Below are 26,892 nucleotides of genomic sequence, written 5' to 3' on the forward strand. Positions count from 1 at the left end.
AACACAGTCCAGTGTTTTCCGTAGTCATCGTTATCTAGCTGGTAGCTGCGAGAAGTGAGCTCTGTCAGCACAAAGAAACCCTCCAGTTTCTGTCGTTGTTTCTATACTTTAGACTAAAAATGCCGCTAGAGAACCTAGAGGAAGAGGGTCTGCCCAAGAACCCTGATCTGAGGATAGCACAGCTGAAGTTTCTGCTCACTATGGACGGCCACCGACAGGATGCTAAAGTGAAGACTGAGCTCATGGACGCTATCAAAGCTAACAGTGAGTTAGCATGTTGCTGCACTATGTGGCTTGTAAGGGTAGCCTTAATAGCCTGATCATTAACGTTATATACATAGTGCTGTCATTAATTCACACACGTATGTCTTGTACTGGCTGCGTAATTGTCTCATAAATGCTGACAAAAAAAAAAATGATTCCACTTTTACAGAAATAACACCACAGGGAAATTAGCCAGCTATTAGCAAGCGTTATTAGCAAACGTCAGCTAGCTATCTAACGTTAGTCACTGAGCAATCTGACAAAGGGTTGTTTGTTAAACTTTGCATTTTAATATTACTAAGTTAGTACTCATATTTTCAAGTTCTGCTTTATTTATATCGCCTTCCACTGAAATAAACAACGAAATTAAAGAGGCTGTGCTGAATTAGTGCTAAATTAGTTATATTCTCTGGTAGAAAGATCATCTTAAAACCTCTCTGGGTCGAAAATGTGAGCTGCACATAATGTTAACATTATTACTCTTACTATCAGTGTTGTTATAGGCTGATCCACAGGTTTAACTATCTTGGTTTCTCTCTGCCTCAGATATGGCACCGTATTACGAGGTTCTGTGTAAGGACCTGAAGTGGCAGGTGGACAGTGACCTGCTGAGTAAAATGAAGAAGGCCAACGAGGAGGAGCTGAAGCGCCTGGATGATGTGCTGGAGGATGCAGAGAAGAACCTGGGAGAGAGCGAGATACGAGACGCCATGATGGCCAAAGCCGAATATCTGATCAGAATCGGAGACAAGGTAAGTCCTTCTCAGTCAGTACTCAAAACATCCATGAGAAGGCTTTCTTTGGCATAATGTCCCGTGAAGTGTGAAAATTAAAACTGGCCAGCTGTGAGTGTTTATCTGCTGTCACTGTTGGACACTTTGGCAGATATCATTGGCGTGTCAGTTCTGCACATTGATGTGTTGTAATGAAAGTGACTAATAAATGTTGGTCTGTAGACAACATCTCTTTTTGGTAACACAGTGTTTGTTTAAAAAAAAACTTTAAAAAAAAAAAAGATATTTATGATATCTGGGGAAAATAGTGGGGTTAGTACAGCTGATGATAAGTAGCCTATATCTAGTGATTTGCCACACTATTTGTAGTGATGGGAGTAATACACAATATTTACCCTATTTCACAGAATCATTTGTTAATCTGTGAAAGGTGGTGTCATTTATTTTTTTCTTTATTTCTGTTATCATGGAGTCAGTCCGCACCATACTAACAATAAGTATGATTGGTCATCCGCTGTGCATGTAATGTGTGTGCTCTGTAGGTCAGTAGCCAAGAAGTCTTAGTCAGACAAAAGTGTGTTATTTATCTGAGGGACTATGCTGCTTCCCTTTCTTTCAAAATTTCAATTTTGTAGTGTCATTACAGTTTATTACAGTGCAGTCGATTACAACCTTTTGCATTGTGATTTTGCAGATGAGTACATTGTGTGGACAGAATTCATAACATAAAACAATATTACCATCTGAAAGTTGCTCATTTCAAAATGTTGATGAATTCATACACTTTTCCAGAGTGCACATTTGTTTAATGGTGATATTTGTGCCTTTTAATATCACAAACATTTAATCATGCTGAGTATATTTTTATCTAGGAAAATATCACTCATTGATGTCTTTCCTTTTCAGTAAAAGCTTTGTATCAGAGCCAAAATCCTAAGTGCTGCTAAAGCCCTTTCCAGCATGTTTTGCCTGTTGTTGACTTTTATTAAAGCAAGTGACACCCTCGACTCCACTACACAGAATATCAGCTTCTCATAGTTTGGATGACAGATGATCTATAATGGCGAGTTTCTTTCTAAAATAGTATAGCAGTAAGTACAGTTATTGTTATCTTTGGCAAGATAGATGTAGTTACACGAACTGGTTACAGTTGACCAGCTATTTTTTATGCGCAGGCATTTGAATAGTTGCAGATTCATTGACATTGTCTTGTATGGCCACAGGAGGGCGCCCTAACAGCCTTCAGGAAGACCTATGACAAGACGGTGGCTCTGGGTCACAGACTAGACATCGTCTTCTATCTGCTGAGGATTGGCCTCTTCTACATGGATAGCGATCTCATCACACGCAACTCGGAGAAAGCAAAGAGGTAAAGGCTCTAATATCCCTGTTCTGAAACATTTCCAGTTTCAGTAATCCTTTCTAGTACTCATCTACCTGCGTGTCCGTCTCCATAGCCTCATTGAGGAGGGGGGAGACTGGGACAGGAGGAATCGCCTGAAGGTCTACCAGGGCCTGTACTGCGTGGCCATCAGGGACTTCAAACAAGCTGCTGAGCTCTTCCTCGACACAGTCTCCACCTTCACCTCCTATGAGCTCATGGACTACAAGACCTTCGTCACCTACACCGTCTACGTCTGCATGATTGCCCTCAAAAGGCCTGACCTCCGTGAAAAGGTAGGAGACTGAGCGTGTGCACTCACAAAAGACTACTGAGGACGTGTAAGCAGTGAAAAAGGTGGAGATAGGTCTATTTGCTTAATCACTATATAGTATGTATACCGGATTTGTGAAACGCTGTCACCCAGGTTATGCTGCTCACATTACATATCTTCAGACACACGTGTAAGTTGGCAGTGTGACTGCAATGAAATGTGCTCCTCTTCAGGTAATAAAGGGAGCAGAGATCCTGGAGGTGCTGCACAGTCTGCCTTCTGTTCGCCAGTATCTTTTCTCCCTCTACGAGTGCCGTTACTCCGTCTTCTTCCAGTCTCTGGGTGAGGAAGCCTTTCCTTTTATTGACCTTTTAACGTACAACTGTATTTTTTCCTGCTCTGCCACATCGTGACAACTCCAATAATGGCTGCAAAACTTTGTTCTCTCTGTGACACAGCCATGGTGGAGCAGGAGATGAAGAAGGACTGGCTTTTTGCGCCACACTACCGCTACTATGTGAGGGAGATGAGGATCCAGGCCTACAGCCAGCTGCTAGAGTCCTACCGCTCCCTCACCCTGGGCTACATGGCTGAGGCCTTTGGTGTCAGCACAGAGTTCATAGACCAGTGAGTGCCTGTACACCATGTTTATATGCCACATGCTCTGGAGACATGCTTAAAAAAATCATCTTGTACAACGGTTGAGCCTCAATGTCACTGCAGAAATCCTGTAGTTCTCTAAGGGTTTTAGAGTGCATGTACATACTTTTGTCAGATGGTCTCAAATGAAACATTTTTAGATGCGAGATGGATCAGCATTTTAAGCATTAGAGTGGAAGCTCTGAGCTGTGCTTATTGGCCAAATTCTATGGAAAGACGTGTAAAGAGCTAAATAGGAACCAATGACCTGAATCCTGTTCCCAGTAAGCTTTACTTGTGCGTTAGCATTGATTCACCATGAAATAGTGTCCAATTAATGGTTGCTGGGAACATCATGGGAATACTTTGTGGGAAATGTGTTTTTACACTATTAAGAGTTAGATGAGAAGATTAAGACCTCTCACGTTTGTATGGTTTATGCTAAGCTAACCAGCTGCTGCCTGTAGCTTCACATTTAGTGTACAGGCATGAGTGGTATCAATCTTCTCATCTAACTCTTTGAAAGAAAGTCAATACGCACATTTCCCAAAGTGTTGAAGCATTCCTCTTTTTTTCCCTTCATACCATGTGTTAAGGTTTTAGGGATGTGTTATGCTATGACTGAATCTTTTGGTTCTTGCTAACTGAACTACATCTCCTCTCCTTCTCAGGGAACTGTCTCGATTCATAGCTGCTGGCCGTCTCCACTGTAAAATTGATAAAGTGAATGAGATTGTGGAAACCAATAGGTAATGTTGCTATTCTTCAAACCTCAATACTTCCTGAAATAACTCAGTAACCAAAGGCAGAACTCTAAATCTCCTCCTGTTCTTCTTTCCAGACCTGATAGTAAAAACTGGCAGTACCAGGAGACCATCAAGAAGGGCGACCTGTTGCTCAACAGAGTCCAGAAGTTGTCTAGAGTTATCAACATGTAACCACAGAGGCCATATTTTCTCATTACAGCAACGGGGGTCTTATCATTCTTTTTGGTATACTCAAACCTGTAGTTTGTCTGACAAAGTGACTCTTATATTGTGTATATAATAAAATTTGTTTAACTGTTGGGATTGTGTTTTTCTAAGCTGTTTTTTTTTTTTTTATGTAGGAAAGAGGCAGAGACATCATTTCATATAAATAGCAGTATAAATTATTTTATTTACAGAAACTTGTTACAAAACAAATATACTATACAATCTTTTTTTCTTTAAATATTAATTCTAACCTATGTTTTGTTCATGAATTACATAGCAGCCAATACATAAGTCCAGCTGAAAATGATTTTGATAATGTATACAAAAAAAATCTATACACACTTTTACATAGTATGAATGGTGGATTTATTTTTTCCTCCCAAACACGAGCTGTATTCTCTCTCACGTTCACATTCCAAGTCTATGGTGCTAATAAAAAAAACATCCTCACTGTGTTTCCATCTACTGGAAACGATGTGAAGATGTCAGTTGAGTTTGAGGGTAAACAAAACACTTGATTGAAGGTTTCTTTACGTACAAAACCCAGTAAACCAGAGGGGGCTTAAGCCACGCGCTGAGGCTAACAGAAAATCTCGACGTCTTGTCCGGAAAACTAGGATAAACCCAAAACAAAAAAATAAAAAAACACAATACTAAAGTGTTTCATAATGGGCAGCTAACAAGCTCTGGTTTTACCACATTTAGGGTTCATAGGCAGATTTAAAAGCAAACTCCTAAACACTTTCGAACATTCAAGTAAGGTAAAACAACCCAAAGTATACTGTCCTCCAACAGTCAGGGTGAAACAAATTCAGGCACTTTCTTAATTTGATATTTCTTTTAAAAGCTGTGATTCAAATTACTTGTTTGGCAACGATGATGCAAGCAGTTGGACCGTTTGAAGTGTTCCTCTTCCTTGCAGTGATTGCTTAAGTCCCTTCAGCCTTTATAATAGAACGTTAAGTGTTTCAATCATGAAATGCGTTTAAGGTCTACAAAGTGTGTGACGGAAGAGTCCATGGAAACTGGTTAGCCAACGGGCGCAGCTTCAAGCCTGCAGCACATTTCAAAATCACAGGCTAATTGGGTCATATCGTAACTTTTTTTGTTGTTGAGTTGATTCATAGGCAACGTAAAATGTCTTGTAAAAGCACATGTGATTGAGACCTTGAAAAGTGAATAAAGGTATCCTCTGTCATACAGACACATGCTACAGTGGCAACACTTCACGTCTGCTCCTTAAAAAAAAGGTTTTCAGTACACGATTCATGAGATGCTTCAGCTTCTACATATAGGCGTATTGCATTATATAGACTTGGCAGTGAACCACTCTGACTTTTCGTTTTTTTCCCCCTAAATAAATAATGATTTTTTTGTTTTTTGTTTTTTTTTGGAAAATTGTACCAAAAATTCAGCGTGTACGAAAAATGCCTGTGCAAAAATACATATTTCACTATGTACAATTTGTTAACAAAATATGTATTCTCAAATAGGGATACTTCAATACTTGTTTGATACATAGGCTACAAGAAAAAAGGTAAACCAAGATTCTGTTTAAAAAAAAAAAAAAACGTCTCCTCTACTTTTTCCACACTTATCTGACATCAGTGGAGGTTCCATAAATCAACGTGTGTTGCCAAAAGTTTGAATGTGTCCCGTGAAGCCATCTCCATGAATCTCGCACCATAAAACCCACTCAAAATAAGCAAACATCCCAACGAGATGGGCAAGTATTGCCTGATTTAAGACTCCATTTTGACAAAGGAATAGAGTATAATGCCTGGCTATCCGTTTTGCTGTGACAAATCTCTCAACACACGCATAGTGTTTCAGTGATGCGTTGAAACTTAACATCCAGAGCTTGGGTAGTGGTTACACTTAGGAGGGACAATCAAACCCACAGAAGACAGGTGACGTGCATAACGTTTGCTCCAGTTAAGACGTACCATACCTGATTCCCTAAGTAGGAAAAAAATAAACATTACAATTCACATCTGCCCACAACAGCTGTGGATTTCACACCGCTGTACAGGTAAAAAGTAGGTAAGTTGTGGCAATAACAAATACGGTTTGCACAGATTTTCTTCATATCCACACAGGCAATGCACCATCACCGCTTCATGAGCAAGACTGCCCACCTTTTAGTTAAAAAAAAACCCCAAAGTAGTTGGCAAAGCTGATAGCAGCTTTTGGCTGGACAACTAAGCAGTGCCTGTGGAGAAAGTAGTTATTTAGTGCTGTTCACAGTCGGGGGTAGGTCTACTGTGTCGATCATTTTACACAATGAAAAGATTCAGAAAATTAACAGGTGTCCTCAAGACCGAGCTATCTCTCTGACAAAAGATTCAATCGAATGGGCACATCAGGCATCCTTTTCACATTTGAAAGCACAACTTGTCTTCACCATGTCTACAAAGACTCTTTTGTAGTTCAGTGTAAAAAGCTCATAAGAAATCATAAAAAGGTAACACTTGCATAATTATTCTGGATAATAAAAGAATTGACCAGATCGTCCCTACGGGCTCCTCTCCAGGCTACTGCACGTAACCCCACATTACTCGATGTGTCGCCAGAGAGAGTCGAGACTAACGGAAAGTGAAACAACAAGGTGATTGTGTGTTGTTTAAGGTGTTGCAAGTTAACAGTTTGCTGCTCCTCCTGCTCTCCTTCCAAGGCTTCTGAGATCAGGCGCTGGGGGTGTAATTAAGTTGGAAATTCCAGTAGTCCAGCAGAATCTGACATGAGAAAAATACTCCTATACGCACATTCACACACTCATCCTAACAAAACACGGAAGAGATCGGCTCGTCGTCTCCCCAGTTGCTCAGCGTAACTGCGGCTTGCTGCGACAGCCCTTAACCTGAACCCAATGAGCTTTGAACTGCAGCTCAAGAGACCCATGGCTGTTTCTAATGTTCCTCCTACTTCCGACCACACAGGAAGACCTCTCAGAATACTGGGACAACACTTGCGTGGGGGGTCCTTGGCTCGCTCATTAGTCCCCTGGCGCTCCACTCTATATCTCCATACAGTGCCACCACCCTCCAACCCCACACACACACACACACACACACACACACACACACACAACACACACAACACACACAACACACATGGCTTTGGGAGAAATAGGAAGGACCACATTGACTTCACTGGGCAGTCCAGATCATCTCCACCCTGAGGATTGTGGGAAGCTGAGAGTAATGTGGGTTTGATTTTAGAAGGCCTCGTGCAGTCCGGAGCAGTATGCGGGCTGCTCCGGACTATTCCCCGTCCGCCTGCCGGTTCCATACACAGAAGCCGGACACCGCTGTCAGGGACGAGCCTTTGGCTGCAAAAGACAGAGAAAAAAAGTCTTGTTAAGTAATCTGTCCGCATACTAGTTCAGTACTAAAATATGACCAGCTCTCAATCAGTAAAAGTAACACATTCTAGGTAAGTACAAAGGGTTGCAATGGTGCCATTTTGTACTTGTCTGACAAGTTACCCTTGTAGAAAAACCTTCACATCACAAAATGTGCTTTGTTTGCTAGTCAGCTAGATTGCTTTAAAGTAAACATGTGGAGCTCTCCCAGAGTAAACTCTAGGTCCATCAGCTCCTTCACTGAATGTAACTGACAAGCAGAATCCATGTAAAAGCTGTAATTCCTCATCAATTACACCTCTTACAGAGAGCCAAAGTGAAACCACAACTTCCAGGTTCTGATCCAGAAGTAAGAAAACCTTGTTGGCTTGTTTATTCAATATTTATATTGTTAAGCGGCCTTCAACAAACACAATTTCCCATAAGCCCTAGACATTTGCAGGCTAAACGTCACAGCTCGACAGAGAAGGCGAGTCCATGGGCGAATCAGCTAGCTCAGACATGTCTGTAATATCTGCAGGCGGGGAGCTGTAGCTTTTCCTGTGCTCACCAAGTAATCATTAAACACTGATAAAATCACAAAGGTTTCAATGTCTTATAACAATTGCTGTACTGGATGCCAATTTAGTTGTTAAAGTAAACTGCTTCATTGTTTTCAGAGAGGTGAAAGAAATGCTGCATGAGAGATTGCATTGAGTTACAGAAGCTAGTGGAACAGAGACTAGCGGAGTGACGTCATAACTTCGCCTCTCTATATCCGCTTTATTCATGATGTGGGGATGCAAAGGCTAAATACGCTGGGCAGCAAAAACAGTTAATGAAAAAGCTTCAGTGACGCAAACACAGCTGCAAAGTTGTGTTTTAAGATTACATGCCAATTAGCAGACTTTGTCAACTCCCTAGCTGAAGCACACGTATAAATAATACAATTAATGATTGTTGAATTCCATTTAGCTGCTTTGGTTTCAGGGACCTGGTGTTGTGCATGCTGGGCTCTCTGGGACACTTGAATGGAACTGAGCCATCTTATATGTTATTACCAACTCATCCTATTATGACAAGTCAAAATGTCTGCTATGAAAAAACCTGAGGTGTAATAATCTTTATTATGAATAAATCTATTGATTATTTTAATGATTCATCAATTAGTCTATGAAATTAATGTTAAAAACACCAAAGTTACCAGAGCCTAAGGTGACATCTTCAAATTGCTTGCGTCACCCGACCAACAGCCCAAAACCCAAATGTATCCAAGATACAATTATATAAAACAGAAAAGCAGAAAATCCTCACACTTGAGACGTCGGATCCAGTGAAAGTTTAGTATTTTTGAACAAATTGATCAATTGTTTCAGCAAAAATTACATTATGTGTATATTCAACAACACTGTCACGTACTGTCAGATAGCTTTGAGGGCAGTTTAAATGTTAAATGTGGGAGATGAATAATTTAAACAGTAATTTATCTCCACTGTTATTAAAATGCATCCTGATTGGCACAGTACAAAACCCACCTGATGTAAATGGGAGTTGTTTGGTAGCCCTGGCGTCCCTGGAATGCTCCGCCCATGCTTCCCATGGATGTTGTTAATGGCAGGTGACTTGGCCACTTTGGGTCTACCTGGTCCAGGTCCCCCTCCCCCTCCTCCTCCTCCGAGCCCTCCTCCCCCACCTCCGCTATTAATGCCGCTGGAGGCAGGAGAGCTTTTGCGCTTCTTGCCCTCCAGGCGCCCGTCTGAGGAGTGGTGGCTGAAGCTGGTGTGGTGGTCGGATGAGGACTGGTGGTGGACAAAGGGCCCCAGGGAAAGGGTGGAGTCACTGCTGTTCATCACCACACTCATACGCTTGATCGACTCTGCAGGGCTGCCCGAGGGAGGACCTCTTGCTGGCGGCCCAGAGGAGCCGCCTGCTGAACCTCCAGAAGGCTCAGCCTTGAGGCTAAGTGAGTTGGTCCGCACAGTGGGGCCACAGTTGAGCCCCACGCTGTGGACTCCACTGTGGGAGGAGGATAATGACGATGAAGATGCGGGACCTAATGAGCTGTGGTGGTAGGTGCTCCCTGAGCTGCCGACATTTGCACAGTTCTTCTTGAAAGAGGAGGAGGAGGAAGAGTAGTTGGCATTAGAAGCGGAGGATTCAGAGGGGCCATGGGATGAAGAGAGAATAGAGCTGTTCTTCCTCTTCTTCCCCGAGCTGAAGCTAGCGCTGCTACTGTTACTGTTGGCTCCACTGCTGCCCCCACTAGTGGAGTTGGGGATGACAGGTGTGGAGGAGCCAGAGGAGATCTCCTTGGGCCTGAAGGACGATGAGGACTTGGTAGTGCTGCTGCTGGAGGAACGGGACTTAAGCGCCCGGCCTGAGGCTAGGGAAGGAGCTGAAGAAGAGGAGGATGAGGACGAGTGGGCTGAAGGCATCTGCGGCGACGAAGACACTTGTCGGGCCTGCGTAATGCCGTAGGCCGGGTGCTCAGCCCCACCCTGTGGGGAGCTGCGGGCATTTAAGGTGGTCCCATAGGAGAGCACGGACTTGCCCTCGTAGGATTGGCTATAAGGAGTCTGGGGCAAGGTGGCAGGGGGGCCCAGGAAGCCTGAAGAGGGAGTGCTACCGTGGGAATTTGTGCTTGTCCTATGGGTAGGTGCAACGGAGGAGGAGTTCTCCAAGGCCAAGGGGATTTTCCTGCAACAAGGAAGATAATCATTCATTAGCTATGACTGTTAGAGTCAAGAATGTGGACCATAAGAGACAAGAAGGCCAATTATTATGTCCCTCTGCCATAGGACAAACTGAGCTGGACAGACTTACTTCCACATCTGAGAGTTGACATGCTTGTCCATCATCGTAGTTAGGGCACATCGCACTCTGTCCCACCGCCGGTCAAAAGAGTAACAGCCTCTCCCAAAAAGTCTACTTCCAAAGGTACAGTACTGGGAACAAAAAGAGGACACCAATGACCTTTTTTTTTTTTTTTTACAGTATATAGAAATACAGTATATTGTTAATAAATCATAAAAAGCAAATAGTGCTTAAAATTTCTAAAAAAAAAAAGTCGGAAACAACTAGCGGATTATCTTCTGAAACTTCATAGTTTAACTTCTGTAACAAAAAGGAAATGGCTGATCAGAGACCAGTGATGGTAGAGTGCACTTACAGCTGCCGGTCGAGGGTGATAACCTGAATAGTGACAGTCCAGTTTGTCAGCGCTGTCCTCCCGCTCCTCGTTCTCTCCCTCATCACTGGAGGGTCGGGAAAACCCATCGGGGGTAGTTTGGGGATGGTGTGGTGACTCGTGGACTACTGCAGGGTCTCCGGGGGTACCGCCTCCGTGACCACTGTTTAGTCTGATGGACAGATAGTGTGGCCTATAATTTTCACTTTAAATGTTTTTCCTCTCAGTGATGAAGGCTAGTTTGTCTGATGTCACTACACACAACATGTAAAACACAACATGAATTACAAGAACAGACCTGGAGCAGGACCTTACCGTGGAAGACCAGAGCTGTGAAATTTGGGCTTGCAGAGAGGCAAAGGCTTAGTGGCGTCTGGGGCAGTGCCGTTGCCATGAGCGACCTGGTGGGCGTCATGGGCAGCGGCGAGGTGGGAGGAGGGGTGTGGGTCCCTGAGAGAGGGGTTTTGCTGGGAATGGGGTTGGTGGAGTTCTCTCTCCCTCTCCCGCTCCCTTGTTCTGTTCTTGTGCTCCGCCAGCAACGTGTCAAAGCGCTTCCTCCGCCCTGGCACCGCCCTCCGCTGGCTTAAGGAATGTGTCTGGTGGGCCATTGGAAAGATCAAAGGTCAGAATTATTGTTTGGGAAGGGGGTCTGCTTGGGTTCCAGTCTAATGATGGCCTCTTTGATTTTTTATTTGTACATGACAGACACATCTCAAACCATCCTATAAAAAATTAATAGAAGAAGTCTGATAATATTCTACATGTTTATTATTGTCAACAAATTCCATAAAAAGCCCAACACCAACAATGAATTGATCCTACTAACAAGTAACCGACTCACAGACTTACTTGTTGTAAGTCTGTGAGTCGGCCAACACTAGCTAGACCCCCTTCTTTCTATGATGCAGAAAGACGCAGGAGCTGCCAATGTGAAGTGGCTGCCGATGAATCAGAAGGTGTTGAAATACTTCTAACATCAAAAAAAGAAACATCTGGTGGAAATCAATGCTAACATCAGCAGGCTAGGCTAACTAGTTTCCACTTTCCAAGTAGAAGCTGATTAACCTAGCTTTCGAGTGAAATACAACGGAAGCTTGACATTGCTGCCACAAGTATGACCGAAAACTGTTTTATCCTCTTTTGAAACACGGAAAAATATTCACAATAGCTCACTATAGTTTATAGTTCCTTACAGAAATAGTGAGGATAATTAGGAATAAATAGTTTGACCATCAGGATTTGGTCCTTTAAAAGGGATTTGTTCACAATAACAAAATTATAGAACATAACCAGCCTTTTGATTTTAATGATATACAGTTTATACAGCCCAAACAGACACCACTGAGCAAAGACTGGTTACCTTGCATGTTAGGGATCTTGTGCATGTTTTCCGAGCTGTCATATCCACCACACCACAGTGGATATCTGGATTGAACTCACGTTCTGAAGGCAAAGGAGAGGAGTGAGGGAGAAGAAAACTGTTACTTAAATACATTGTGACAAATGGCCTGCTCTGGTAACTTGCTTAACTGTAAGTTGCGTTATGTAAAACATTAGCCTCAGATGAGCTTTAGCCTTTTAAACTGGCGTATGTGATGTGAAGACAGGCAGCTGTTCTAGCTGGTAACTTGTTGGTGTTTACTAACAAACTGCATTATCCGTGGTGTACATACTAATATTTTGTGGGTCAACCTTTCAAAGGTGGATCAAATGTGCCCTATATTCAGTCAGTTGTGTCCTTTTGTGATCAAAGAAGGTTTTCATATTTCATATCAAGATCAAGTATTGTGTACAGTCTTTGAGTGGGAGTTAATTAATCCTTTACCCTATTATGGACTGAGGAAGATTAGAAAAAACAAACCATTTTAGGCAAAAACAGGATTTGTTGCATGAGACAGTATCAAAATACTGTATGTCATAATTTAAACTGAATTCACAAATCAGACACGATATCACAAAATACTGAGAGCACAAACTGTAACAGTGGTTTCCCTCTGTGCCCCCCTCCAACTGACCTGTCACTTTCTTGTTAAGGTGGCGTCTGCTACTGGCACTGCTGCTGCTGCTGTCCTGCTTCTTGTCTGAGAGGACTGAGAGGTGGCCCTTGCCATTGGGGATCTGACCTGGGGCCAGTAATGGAGGCTTTGGTATGGAGGGACAGTTAAGGCCTGGTTTAAGGGCTGATGATGAGGAAGAGGAGGTGGTGATGGTGGTAGTGTTGGAGCTCACAGTGGTGCTAGAGGAGGATGTAGAGGAGGATGAGGTGGTGGCGGGGGCAGATGGGGCCTGCACCAGCTTAGCTGACGAGTCCACCCTCAGATGCATCTTCTCCACCTTGACAGCCGGGGTGAGGCTGGAAGAGAAGGTTACAGAGATGAAGAGGGCAGCAAGGAGGAAGCTGAGAGTTAGAAACACGGAGCCAGTGAGAAACGCATGATAAGAGACAGATGTGCACATATGGATGGGGCTGGGAGAACAAAACATAAATCTAATATGATCCATCATTTATCAAAAACAAACAAGGTGTCCAATATTTTACTGTTCTCTGACAGATCCTGAATACAGACCCTGGTTGAAACTGAGATTTTGATATTAAATGACACAACATTGCACTTGCAACTCTTCATTTAGATTGCAGCCTGTTAAATGAGTAGGAAAATTAAAACAAATACCAGTTGACTTGTTAAAGACTAGCCAGAGTTGAGGAAATATGATTATCAAAAAGAGAATCTAAATCAGAATAAAACTGTGAGAGGTGATGTGACCACAAGCTCTAAGTGAGTTGGGAGAGTTAAATGTGGCAATGCATTTGCATTGATATGTTCTGTCAGAGAAGATGTCATTTTTTTAAATGAGGATATCTAAATATATTGCGATACAGTAAGTTTTCTGGAAATTCAATTGAGAAACGTTTTAAAGATACAACAACCTGATGGGAATGTCAGCTTTTGGCTAATCCAGTGAATTAAATATAATGATAGTGATGATACTATTTAACGCTCTACACTGAGGTTGATTGAGCTGAGATTAAAGGAGTGGTTCACAATTTCTCCAGTTTGTCTTAAAATAATAGACGGGTGCCCATATGGACATTGAAACATGCTGTAATTACTCCCTCTGTTCATACTGGCCATTAAAAGATCATTCCTAATGCACTTTCAATGCCATGTGATGGGGGACAGAATCCACAGTCCATAGTAATGAAAATAAGAGAGTGTGAACCTGAAAAATCATTTGGGCACAACGATGTGAGTGACTACAATTTCTAAGGTCCGGGTTGGCAAAACACACAGATTCACTTAACTTAAACGCTAACGAAGCCGTTATCTCTCCTCTCTCTTTGTCATTAGCAAAGAGCAGTGTACAAAAACATTCCATTAGCAGTTTCTCATTTTTAACCGGAGTTGACCGTTGCTTTCACTAGTTAAAAATGACAAACATCGCAGACGGCAGATCGTACCTGCTGTTGCTAATTCCATGAGTAACTTGCCCAACATTTAACAACACTGTGCAAATGCAAGTGGACTAAAACTCCAACAGAGTGATACCTGTCGTTATGAGCTAATCGGGGACGTCGCTACCTAAATCCTTTATGTACTGAAGACTTGCCCTTCAGTTTGGTCTTTTATGAACAGTAAAGACAGAGCCCACTCCTTCATTTTTAAAACTTCACAAATACAGTATGGTGTTACTTCCTCCACAAAACCATCTTTGGCTGTAAATGTACAGACACCAGAGAGCATATTAAGCAGGCAACAGCCAAGATTTCATTTTTGTTGCTTGGCCAACTCAACAAATTAACTAAAGTAGCTACGGCTCTGTAGATTTACAGGCAGCAGTTGTCATTACAGCCAGTGAAATAAAGTCGCCAGCTTAAACATTCACTTGTAAACATTTCACTCTTTTGAATCGCTATTTTGATATGAAAACGACTCATCATTCAGCCCTAGTCTTGGTATGTATCAGCATATTGCACAACTCACAAAACTGCAAATGTTACTCAGTGAAACTTACATCTTGTCTGGCTGGAGCATCCTGAAGGGTGCAAAGGGGGGTCTTCGCTGAATGCCTGGCAGCTTCTCTTTGGCTGGTTTGAGGAGTTTGGAGGAGGAGGAGGACGCTGAAGAGGAGGATAAGCCAGATCCAGCGGTGGAAGGTCGGCCAAGGATGCCTCCACTTGCAACTCCAGCTACAGACCCCGAGCCCAGCCCAGGCCCAAGTCCACTGCCGCTGCTCCGGTTCCTGCCCGGCACGGGGAAGGGCGAGGTGGAGGCTGGCTTGCTGGCCGAACTGTGTCTTCTCTCTGGAAGTGACAGAATAAACCAGGCTGGCATTAAAACACAATAATTAACTAAATTTGATGATCAGAATTAAGCATCACAACGCTTCGATCAAACACTACAACAGACTAGTCTATATGGGTAAACAACTGAAAAGGCAAGACACATGGGAACATAGAAATCTTCCTCTGACAGTAGTGAGCAAGTTACCTCAACAACAAATAAGCAGCATTTGTGATTCATGCCAACTCAGCCTGAAATAGAACCAGCCAACAGGTCAAGAGCTTCATTTCCTGCCTGAGCTACTGTGCACACGGATAAAAGGCAGTATGACAGCAGAAAAGGTTAGGATGATACGGAGTTGTGGATGGAAAGGCAAAAATAGATGAAAGAACAAAATGCTTGCATCCAAAACAAAATATCTTTTCCTCTGAAAGAAATGAAAGTACACTATGGTTTCCAAACATCATCAAACATTGGTCTCTTGCGTGTGCACCCACAATAATCATAGAGGGCTTTGGGTTTTCAAAGGAAGCTCTCATCACTCGCTATTTTTAGAAACAGCACACAACAATGAAATAGCACACTCTAAATAATTTCATTGACATTTCCACTACAGTTCTTTAACACAAGACTCATTTCATCACAACACAGACTCATTGCATACAGTCTAGAGTTCATTAGCTGCCACAGCAGAAACTATCGAAGAACAAGACTAGGTGGAGACCTGGTATATGGCTGGAACGTGTATGCTCCTGAGGACATTTTGAGGACATTGTGTGCCCCGCTGTAGATTTGTTTATGCTTGACACAGTGTCCCCAGCGAGAGGATGCACCAATAGTGGCTGGCGCGTGGTCACAAACGTCCAATGTTTGAGACCCTGACCCTGCAACTGCGGAGGCCGGCACCACACTTTCTCGCACGTGCATAAACTAAGCTTAAAAGCCTCCTGAGGACGTAATATTCATTTTGAAAGACGGCCAATGGGGAAACTCCAACACTCATTCACTCAGTAAGTCAGGGACAGACTTTTGTGTTCACAGGGCTGGCCCTGTTTTGCTGTGGTCCAGCCAAAAAAGCAAGACAGCAACCTCCCGAGGGCATATTTTTAAATTGAGAGTTTACTGCAACTTGCACCAAAGTCTGGAATCTTGGCCAGGCAGCAGCTCCCCAACAGATATACTGGGCCTCCAAGGTCACCGAGGGGTCACACAGACTCTGACAGTAAGTAGAGAGAGAGAGAGAGAGAGAGAGAGAGAGAGGAGAGAGAGAGAGAGAGAGAGAGAGAGAGAGAGAGAGCGAGCGAGCGAGAGAGGTGTCCGCTGAGGAGAAATAGGTGACTGAAGGTTAACGTGACCCTCTTGCTGTCAACACTTGGGCAACACAGCTAAGAATGAGGAGGAAACTCCTAGCAACAATATAAAGTGAATATAAGAGGACACAGCTTCAGGAGCACCAACAGGTTTTGATAGAAAACGTCTGTGTCGGCAGCTAGCAACCGTGGTGAGGTGTGGGCCTGGTTAGCTAACCTTTTACTGGGCTAACTCCACAATGCAGCTGGGAACTGGGCCGTAGGCCAAAGCTCAGTCTCAGTAGGTGACCTGCAAACTAGCTTGTTGCTGCAGAAACAGTGGCAGATACTAACACATGCCCTGAGCTGACACTCCCGTTCTCCCCTAACACACAAAAACACACACCATCACACTGTATGGCCTTCATCCAATTTCCCTTTTCAAGGAGAAAAAAAGCTTTTAAGAGTGCCCTCCTCCACCTAAGGGCCTCTCTCTACACACCCATTCACAACACACTCCAGATATCTTCCCTCCCTCCTCTTAGCAGCCGTTCTTTCCCTCCCTCCCTTGTCCGTTGTCCTGTCTCAGTCACAGTCAACAGCACACCATGCACACAAACTCACACCAGGAAACCCCAGCATGACACTAACATCACTAACACTGAGAAAAGAGAGCCAACACCAGCGGCAGTGGAAGAGGAATAAAAGAGAAGTCAAGAAAAATGTGGAGGGAAAAAACAACAGACACAAGCAATAGGAGGAGTCTTAATATCCTATTTCACACTGTCAAACAGTTGTCTCAGTGCTAAGGGGAATCCCTGTCTGTAGGAGTGAGAGAAAAACAACCAAGTGTGATGGCCTTACTATCATCTCCAGAAGCACCATGTCAAAGCCATAGCATGGCCTGGCTTCTGTACACTATTTGCCTAACAATGATAGACCTGTTCTTCTAGTAAAAATAATAAATACACTACTATCTAAGCACAAGGTGCATTTATCCCAAAATATCAGCCAAGGCAATATGTGAAAGCCTTTGTTCGACAAGTTCATAAATGAATGGAGAAAAAAGGCAGCCGAGCTTGCAGCTTCCCGTTCTGCGGTGAGTGTCACCCCTGCTGGGATCAGCCTCAGCCGAGAAGCACAAACACCTAACGGGAGACAGATGGGCTCAAAGAAGACCACTAAAATCATATTGAGACCATCTCGATGGTGCCGAGATCAATGCCTTCGCCCCGTGTTAACGCCACATGCGGTCTTCGTATAATGACATCAGAGGGAGGAAGACGGTAGGAAAATCATAGCAAGAGCACTCCCACTCTCTCATGTATAGTAGCATAGCCACAGAATTTCACTTAGATTTAGACTGTTCCGGTGTGCAGCTGAAATGATCAACAGAAAATTAATCTGCAACTATGTTAATAATATATTAATAATTTGAAAGTCACTTATGAAGCAAAACATGGCAAACATTCTCTGGTTCCGGCTTCTCAAATGTGAGGATTTGCTGCTTTTCTTTGTTTTGTATCTTTGTAAAGGGAAAGTCTTTGGGTTTTGACTGACAAAACAAGACATGTGAAGACCTCACATTAGGCTCTGGGAATTATCTACTATTTTCTGCATTTTTATAGACTAAATGATTAATCAATTCATCAAAAAAAAAAGAATCATCGATAATGAAAATAAACATTAGTTGCAACCCTATTCCGGTGCTCAAAACTCCCACTTGAAAGGAAGTCACCATTAGCTGCTCATTCAGCAATCTGTATAATTTATTCTATGCAATAACTCAGCAGCATACAGGTGATAGTGAACAATTATAATTATGCTTCGATCTGATCCACTGACACCGAATCAGTGGTGATAGTGACCGTATCAAGCAGAGTGGCATTGACCAGACGACCACAACACAATTTCAATCAAATCATCAATGTCAGTGTTAAATGTAGTGTTTTCCACTGTCATTTATATGCATTCAGTCATGGTGGGCCGCTGACTAAATTTTTAGCGCCACATCAATCTCTGGACCATAATTGTGTCTTATTTTTCATTATACACAAGATATCAGATTGGTACTCTGTATTGGTAGATACGCCGGGTTTAGGAATAGAAATTGGTATTGGGAAAGAAAAAGTTGGATTGGTGCATCCCAAATAATTATTAAGTATTAACACATGACAGTGTGCTCACTTAACATAGTGAATCACCAGTGCACAGCTGAAGAAACAAATGGCTATAAACAGCTTGAAACCAGACAAACCACTGTTCATTTTGGATGCTTATACTCCATATATCAGATTGTGCACAGTCTGCATTCACAATACCACCCTGTTAAAGACGTACCATGCGGGGATGTTGTCAGTACTGTTTCACTTCATAGGCACTGTAATACCCTCCAGTGTTTGTCTACTTCTCATTCAAAATCCCCAGCCAGGTAGGACAACTCAAACGGATGCTACAGCTCATAAGCAATAGTCTGGTCTAGACAGGCTTGTATACGTCTATATTGTTTAGCAGTGTGGGAGGAGTCCTTCCTTTGAGTGTTGTTGACACAGTAGCGAGGACAGTTCCTCTAGGAGCCATGTGCTGTTATACCTCCCTCTTGTGGCCGACCTTGACAACTATAATTGCTGTCACACTTCATGGGAAAAAGAATTCAGTGACTAAAACTCAATACACATTTAGGACAAAAAGAGGAGAACACTATCAGAGATTTCTGATTCAGAGGGTGAGAGTGCTGGATGGGACAAAAACTGATGCTAATAAGAGTTGAAGCCATAAGATTTCTGTCATAACAAGGCCACATGAACCGACTTCAACCAATCCTGTCCTCTTAAATTGACTTGATTTACAAAGACGAATATAAATTCTGACTTTAAACAAGCAGCCCTTACATGACTGGACATCGTAGGTGTCACACTAGCGTGCAGCCTCCATTACCATTTCCAGGAAATGAGTTTGGGAGTGAACAGACAGCTTATTTCTTTCAGCGACTGTAGGCGTTTGTGAACTTGCTGTGAACACTGTCAAGTTTAACGAGATCCACAGTGATGCAAACACTGTATTCACAGATCTATAATTCATCCATTTACTTTAGCACTTTAGTCAAAGATCCAGCTTAACTACTAAGCAGTGGGAATCCATGCACTGAAACACACACACACACACACACAAACACACACACCCCTAAAGTAGTAACAGAACCAGAAATCTGATCTGAGCTATACACGTTAAAAAGTACATTACGGCGAAGAGAGAGAGAGACAGCCACATCAAATATTAACAGGGGAATTGTAAACACACACACAAGTGAGACAGTGAATTAAATAAATAAATAAAAAAACAAAGTCTGTGGCGTCCCTTCTCAGGTTACTGTATGAAGAAGGAAAAGTGGTGGTGGAATACAAAGGCGGAAGGAGGAGTAATACCAGAGTGTGTTAATGTGTGAAATATCACCGCCAGCCTTGAAGTGGTGTCTAGTTCCTACAGATGAAAACGACTTTGTTACTTCCTTCTTCACTGATCTACTGTCCATGTTCACTCCCCCTTCTTGTATGGGGTTATCTATAAAATTCAGAAACTCTTAAAAGCTCTGCGTGGTGTTTGCATGAAAGACGACTCTGAATATGCGCATGCATGTTCATGTATGTGCGTGCATGTGCATGACACTTACCGTAGTGTGCTTGGAAGGCTTGGGGCTTGACTACCTGACCGCAGTGGCTGCACATCACCAGGTAGAAGTCGTCCTGTGCGGGACACTGGCCAAATATGGGCATGTCTGTACACAGGGGGAGAATGAAACACATGGGGCACAAGTCAAGGAGAGGCAAATAAAATGGACCTGCGTTCACCTGGTGCTCCAGTTGGCAGCACGCTTTGAATCTGCATTGAAACATCCATCACTGTAATAGCACAAGACAGAGTAATTCCACGTTTGATGGCATAATCTACTTTGCATAACAGCAAGACGGAAAATTGGTCATGTCCTGTGAGAAATTCAGTCATCATTGTGTTGCAACACAGACATGAAAACACCTTACCATATCAAGTATACTAAAAAAGCTGAAGAGCTCCTAACAACCAACCAAAACTACTTGTTGTATTTCACCTCATAATGAATATCTTATCTTTTCTTATTTAAAATTCACGTCTAACAATTTGGTAGTCTGAACAATATATAATGTAATGTAATATACACCAGAATACAAGTATCCAAAGGATTAAAAACAAATCAGAACAATCAAATAAAGATGAAACACTTAGTCAATTAAACGATTGGTGAATTGATAAAAAATGTTTAAAAGGCAGAAATGCCAAACATTCTCTAAACTTTGAATCACCTTGGGCTTTAGGAAACTGTGATGGGCATTACTGACCAAACTATTAACTGATTAATTGAAAAAAAACAGATTACTAGATAATGAAAATAATCATTAGTTGCAACTCTACAATCATCACAGTCTGTCAAGTTATAAAAGTTCATATTTAAAATCCATAACATTAAAATACTCCAATCCCGTGATGCTGCTCACATTCTCATGAGTCAGGACTCATCTGAAACCTCCTTCTAAGGGATGTAAAAATGGGAATTTTCTTGTAGTGCCACTACGGCATTGCAACTTCAAGGCGTATGATCATAAAAAAAGCAAAGGAGCATGAATGCCAAGGTACACGAATGGCACGTCTGCAGCTCCAGCATCTCTCGCCACCCAATAATCGGAAACCAGGCCTCATGCTTCACGAGCCGCTCTTGGGCAAATCAGAGGAAAGTGCCGCTCCTCACCACAATGTGATCAAAATTTACCCTGGCGCAGAGAACCAGAAACCACCTAATTAAGGAGGCTAATTACGAGATTGCCTGGGGTGTTATGATGAGACGAGCAGAAGACAGGATACCAAACTCCTCAGGTACGTTTTCCTCCCGCTAGCGTTATTTTTCCCCACCTGTTTTTTTTCTTTTTCTTCAAGCAGACGTCACGTAGCAGACAAAATCAAAGTTCTGATTGGCCCATAAAAGTGCCACAGAAATGGAATACTACACTATTGATTGGGCAGTCCAATAACGTTGATGCTGGCCTTGAATGACAGGAAGGACAATCTCATAGCAAAAGGCAGATAATGCGCAATCGCAGTCATTGTTTCCTCACTCACACACACACACACACACACACACACACACACACAATTTTTAAAAACTCTCTGGATCTACACAATTCACATGAATGACCTGGTTGACACTAAAAACGGGGATTGTCACCAAAAGGCAACGGGTTTGCAGGTATGAGGATACAAGAGAAGAGAAGTGGAGCCCCTATCCAATATGTACTCCGCCAGGTCCGTCAAGGGTTCTTCAAACATCACTGGCCAATTCTGGAAGGGATGAGGGCCATTGAGCAAAGACTATATAAAAAGGGCCTACCTGGCGGGTCCCTCTCAGGGAGGGCAGTGGCAGTCTTGTGTGGATGAATTGACAAGCCTGATGCTACTTAATGCGTGTCAATTGTCTGAAGCCACTCTGCTTAAGTGTCTCCTTCAACAGCAGTGGAGCGAAAAGACTTATTTTCACAGCAGCTGGGGTTTGCCACAGAGAAAAGGCAAATGTCTTCACTTAATGGACAAAAGCATGTAAATTATATAGAACTTGAGTAGGGAAGCACACTGCTGATGTGCACAAGCAAGGGTATGACCACTCTACAAAGAGGACAAGTACAGAAATGCAATGTGGAGGGTGGTACTCACTGGTTGCCACTTGCAGAAGCATAAGCCATTAAAAGCAGGAGTTGAAAGCTGGCCTGAACGTTCTGGGTAACTTTTTGGTTCTACATGTCTGTTTTCATCCAGTTCCCCCATGAGCCATTCTCCTGTACCACTAGCAAATTAAAGTTATAATGAGAGCGCAGACATATTTGCTAAATCAATAACTTCCCATGTATTCTCCAATAAAACTTCACCTTCTCTCAGATTGAAACAGTCCACGAACTGCAGAGTCCAACAGGCCAACCACATTTCCTTGCTGGATCAATAGCAAGGTCAAACCAGACTCATTCCCAAACTGCTACTATTGTTCACTTGGAGCGTTCTCAAACGGGTTGCTCAACTATAAAAGCAGGCCGGCTAGATCGCCTTGCCTCTCTGCATTCAACCCGCTGGCACCAACTGAACTGTACCGTTAAAACGGTCTGACTTGGAAAGTGGTCTAACGCCACTGTGTCTGCCCCGCTCTCAATCTCCATTTTCTTCTAGTGCAAGTAGGAGATGAAAAGGATAGAGAGAAAGGAAGTCACCGTGGAGGAGAAAGAAGAGACAGAACAACCGAGCAAAGCCAAGGAAGGAGCACGGCGAGAAAAAAACCCCATAAGAACACAGAGAGAAAGAGAGCAGAGAAGCAGGCCGAGGCCTCAGCAAGACAAAGAGAGAGTGAGCAGAGGACCTGCGCTCGAGGAGGAGAGAGAGAGCCTGTGAGCACGAGACAGAGGAAGAGAATGAGAGTCCAGTTAATTTCAGCATCCTCATCCATGGCAGTGATGAATGATCTAGGTGGAAAAGTAGCAGCTCTGGCTGCCTGAGAGCAGCACACACGCTGGCTGAATCTGACCTGTGGCTGACACTGACATTACATTTCCCCGCGTTCCCCGACTGTCACAGTGCCACTGTAAAATGTATAAAAAAGCGAGACAGATGATGAGTGAAATCATCAGTCATTAATTGCCATACATTTTTACAATGTGTTAATCATCTGTGTGTGTCAGAACAGCAGTTACACCACAGGAGGAATCTGGTGGTGAGTCATGGCGGAGAGGTGTAGTCATCCACTTGTAATACCCCTTCTAGACACACACACACACAAACAGAGAATAACATAATGTGAACACACACTTCTGCCACGAGCAGCATGTGTTTATCAGCCCCATGACACAAACAACAGTCATTGACAGACGCTGCTACATGATAGAGACATGTTTCAAGCCAGTAGTATGTCAAATGACCTCAAAGCACTTCTCCAGCACAAAGCAGACATCATCTCTTTAGGTCAGCCACCATCTCAGTGTATGCAGAGTAATGCATATCACACCATTTTAAATATTTTGTATGAAATTTGAAAGCTCTATTTTACTTGTCATTGGGAGCCTCTAGGACATTTGCTGTTGACATTGTGCAATGGTCTTAGGGTACGCACACATTGTTGACCAAATGCTACATTAGATAAGTGCCCTGTCAAGTAGCCTGCAATTAACCCTTTCCTTTACAGCAACACGTGGAGAGGAGAGGGGAAAAAAAGAAGAAAAGAAACTAAAGCTGGACACACATTGATGACATCATAAGTGTGGGCCAAAATCATGTGACCAAAGTGAAATATGCCATATTTTCCTGATGGTCATTCCTTATTGATATATATCCTGTTCTACAAATATATTATTAGACAGCATGAATGAGAAACAGAAACAGTCATTCCAACACACATGTGCCTCCAAAATGTTTGACAAACATGTGTCCAAAGGTGTTCTGCATCAGGACTCACCTAAGTCAGAAAACTGTCAAATTCTGTGACAATTATTCACACAAAAGCGATTGCTTTGTTGTTGGCTGTAGAATTAATGATGAGTGTCTGAAGATGATCCGCATGTTTTTTGCTTAATTAGTACCATTTTTCTCTGCCAAATTATACTCACAAATAGAATATCAGAACAGAAAACAACAGATTTAATTCATTTTCACTCTACACTTAGTTATAAAATAGAGCTCAAAGAGAAGGACTTAATCTTGGTGTCCTAGTGGCTGCTATGACCGTCCCATAACAGCGAGGTCACATTTGACAAGCCCTGCTCATGTGTCCTTGAGCAAGAGATAAAAAACCCTTTCTGCAAAGTGATTGAAAGTGCCTGTGTTTGTGTTGCTGAAATGCAAAAGTGCAAAATAAACATACTATCTTTGTGAGTGTTTTTACGAAAATTGCAAAATGAACTACTTGAGACAGTGTAGAAGATTAGCGTAGCATTAACCTTTCATGAACCGAGCTAGGCTTCAAACTACAATCACTGTAGGAACAAAGCTGATTCTTCATTCATTCATTCATTTAATACTGAGTTAAACGAACAGGTTCGTCTTCAACTCATCCTGTCTAATTCCTCATTCTGATGTTGGTCTTAGAGCTTGATGAGCCTGGAAAACAGTGCATGATTGTTGATTTGTAATTAAACAAGATGCCATTTTATAGTTTCAACAATTTACCTTTGTGGTGAGGCTCATTCTGAATCCAGGCCTGCCAGCAGCATGAAACGGCTACCGCTAATCGAGGCGTTTCCAAAAATAAAATTGCAGCACAAACTGCTCTGAAACATCACTCTGTGGCTCAGAAGCCAGATGATGTCCTTTCTCTTTATTCTGTCATAACTGAACCTTTCCCTGTTACTGCCTATTATAGAACAAACATCAGCCTTCAAAAACACTATTAGCACAAAACCTACAATATGTTTCAGCTTTAGAGAGGAACCTGAGATCATAGTTACTAGCAGGAACATAATCGTCACTTTGTTATCAGAGTATTCTGGCTGATTTTTTTTTAATCCCTGGTGATGGCAGACTTTCAGAGTTTGCATTTGTCAGGCCTGAATAAATCAGAAATGTACATGACATGCTGGTTGGTGGGCAAGTACTTCAAAAGACATAAAAAGTTATTTTAAATTTAGCATATCGTATCGTTTTAATAGAACTATGACTAAGACGGGTTTTCACAAAAAGTCCCAACTGCTGTTTTAACAGTGATATTTCCATTTTCTCGTTTTGACAAATCAAACAAGTTTCTATTGACTCACTTTCAAAATTCCTACCTTAAAATTGTTAAGCCAACAAACCTTACTGTAGTCTTAAGCTAAGTGGAGCCATGATATATGGTGGAAGGTTTCATATGTAAAATGGCAGAAATGTGAATGCAGAACAATTAATTCCATTAAATGCCTTCTCCCAACAGAATATGACATTGTTATTTCAATGTTTGGGCCTATACCAAACTACAGCGAGTCCAAGTTGTTAACCGTTAAGTTATTTTAGGGACAGATGCACATGTCAACTACCACACGAATAAGAGACACGTTTCACTTTTTTATTATATCCGGTCGTCCAGTTAATTCATGATGCGCATGATTTACAGTAGGTTTACATTTTGGCCTAACGACGCGTGTTGAATGTGTGTGTATGTGTGTAAACCTCCAGAACCAAAATACACCTTTGGCCCTAGATTAAAAAAAAAAAAAAAACAACACTCACCTTCTCTGCACAAACGCATGGCATCTCGATTTTTCCCGAAGTCTTTGAAACTTTCCTCCGATTCAGCACCTGAAAACGAGGCGATCCGACACAGAGACAAATAAATAGTTGCACTTGCTTGCCTGCCCGTGCTGTTGCTACCAGTAGCGTTTCTTCATATTCCACCAAAAACTGCATGCAATCGGCCAAAAAAAGGACAGGACTGGCAACTGTCTCGCTCTACCTCGCTTCCTCGCGCACATTCGCGACGCTGGGGAACTCACCGTCGTTGCCGTGGAGTTTGCCGGCGTCGACCCAGTTGCTCCAAGGCTGTCCCAGCATAATTTCTGGACTAGGCAAGGATCTCCGCTCCGCAACAGTCGCCATTGCTGTGGAGCCTTCTCCCCGCTGGATCTGCTGCTGCTTCAGCTGCTGCCTGGCCGCTCGGCGCTGCTCCCCCCTGACGTCATCCTCGGCCCTTTCCGACATTCTTTCCGCTACAATGTAACAACACAAGAGTCAGCGTTGGTAGCGCTCGGGATAGGAGGACTTTTTCACTGATTGACACGAGCAAACGCGTGTTGTTTCACCGCACCCGCCCCTTAAATACATAAATAAATAAATAAATAAAACCTCTGTGTGTGGCCTCTTGACAAGCAACAAGTACAAAGCTTATACTACATATTACATATACCGAATTGACCGGCAGTTTATCCGGACAAGGTTTGTAGATCATAGTTAGCTTTAGCTTTAATCTCTTACATGCAATAACTACCCGGCTTGGTGGTTAGTGTTAAACCTTGCTTATTAAATAAGGTATATGAATACATAAGCTCCGGTGCACTCTGGTTACATAGCAATGTGTAGTAGTCGTGTAGGTATTATATAATTTGTATTAAAAAAATACACAATACATTAATAAAAATGGTACAGTAAAGCACCATATACTGCCAAATAAGTTTTCACATACAAGGAATAGTACCCACGCACGGTCTGTTTCCACATCCTATCAAATAAGGCAAATCTGTGACACTCGGATATATAAATAAATTAAATAACAGACTTGACGGTATGTGCTGGTCATTACATCGGGACTTGATTTTGAGAGTTCCCTCAATATATACAGTGTAAGCTTACTAGACACTAGTGGACACTAGTGTCTGCACCATGCTTATGGAAATTATGAATATCACAGATCTTGACCCTTTTATGGGGCAAAATATTTAACTTCTCACTTTCTTTCCATGCCAAGAAAAAGTAAGCATTTCAAATATCTATCCATCT

The 26,892-nt window shown here is 42.5% G+C and overlaps 2 protein-coding genes across 3 annotated transcripts; one reads left to right on the plus strand and one right to left on the minus strand.

Annotated features, from left to right (window-relative positions):
* The first annotated feature begins 39 nt into the window (after nucleotides 1-39).
* Nucleotides 40-4,358, plus strand: psmd6 (proteasome 26S subunit, non-ATPase 6). 2 transcript variants are annotated; one of them, XM_070902454.1, is made up of 8 exons: nucleotides 40-264; nucleotides 811-1,016; nucleotides 2,222-2,367; nucleotides 2,456-2,675; nucleotides 2,887-2,995; nucleotides 3,112-3,280; nucleotides 3,964-4,041; nucleotides 4,134-4,358. In XM_070902454.1, the coding sequence occupies exons 1-8, from the start codon at nucleotides 120-122 to the stop codon at nucleotides 4,228-4,230; spliced, it is 1,170 nt and encodes a 389-aa protein (XP_070758555.1). In that variant the 5' UTR covers nucleotides 40-119; the 3' UTR covers nucleotides 4,231-4,358. The 2 variants fall into 2 exon arrangements, with proteins under 2 accessions (XP_070758555.1, XP_070758556.1); XM_070902455.1 differs by having other exon boundaries at nucleotides 120-147.
* Nucleotides 4,359-7,469: 3,111 nt separating this feature from the next.
* Nucleotides 7,470-26,097, minus strand: LOC139283193 (ataxin-7). The gene is made up of 11 exons (XM_070903165.1): nucleotides 25,893-26,097; nucleotides 25,630-25,698; nucleotides 20,039-20,143; nucleotides 14,811-15,099; nucleotides 12,812-13,149; nucleotides 12,157-12,239; nucleotides 11,112-11,392; nucleotides 10,779-10,968; nucleotides 10,433-10,554; nucleotides 9,145-10,306; nucleotides 7,470-7,597 (listed from the first exon to the last, which is right to left on the minus strand). The coding sequence occupies exons 1-11, from the start codon at nucleotides 26,095-26,097 to the stop codon at nucleotides 7,580-7,582; spliced, it is 2,862 nt and encodes a 953-aa protein (XP_070759266.1). The 3' UTR covers nucleotides 7,470-7,579.
* Nucleotides 26,098-26,892: the final 795 nt, after the last annotated feature.

Source organism: Enoplosus armatus, chromosome 3, assembly GCF_043641665.1.
Source record: "Enoplosus armatus isolate fEnoArm2 chromosome 3, fEnoArm2.hap1, whole genome shotgun sequence".
Lineage (NCBI taxonomy): Eukaryota > Metazoa > Chordata > Actinopteri > Centrarchiformes > Enoplosidae > Enoplosus > Enoplosus armatus.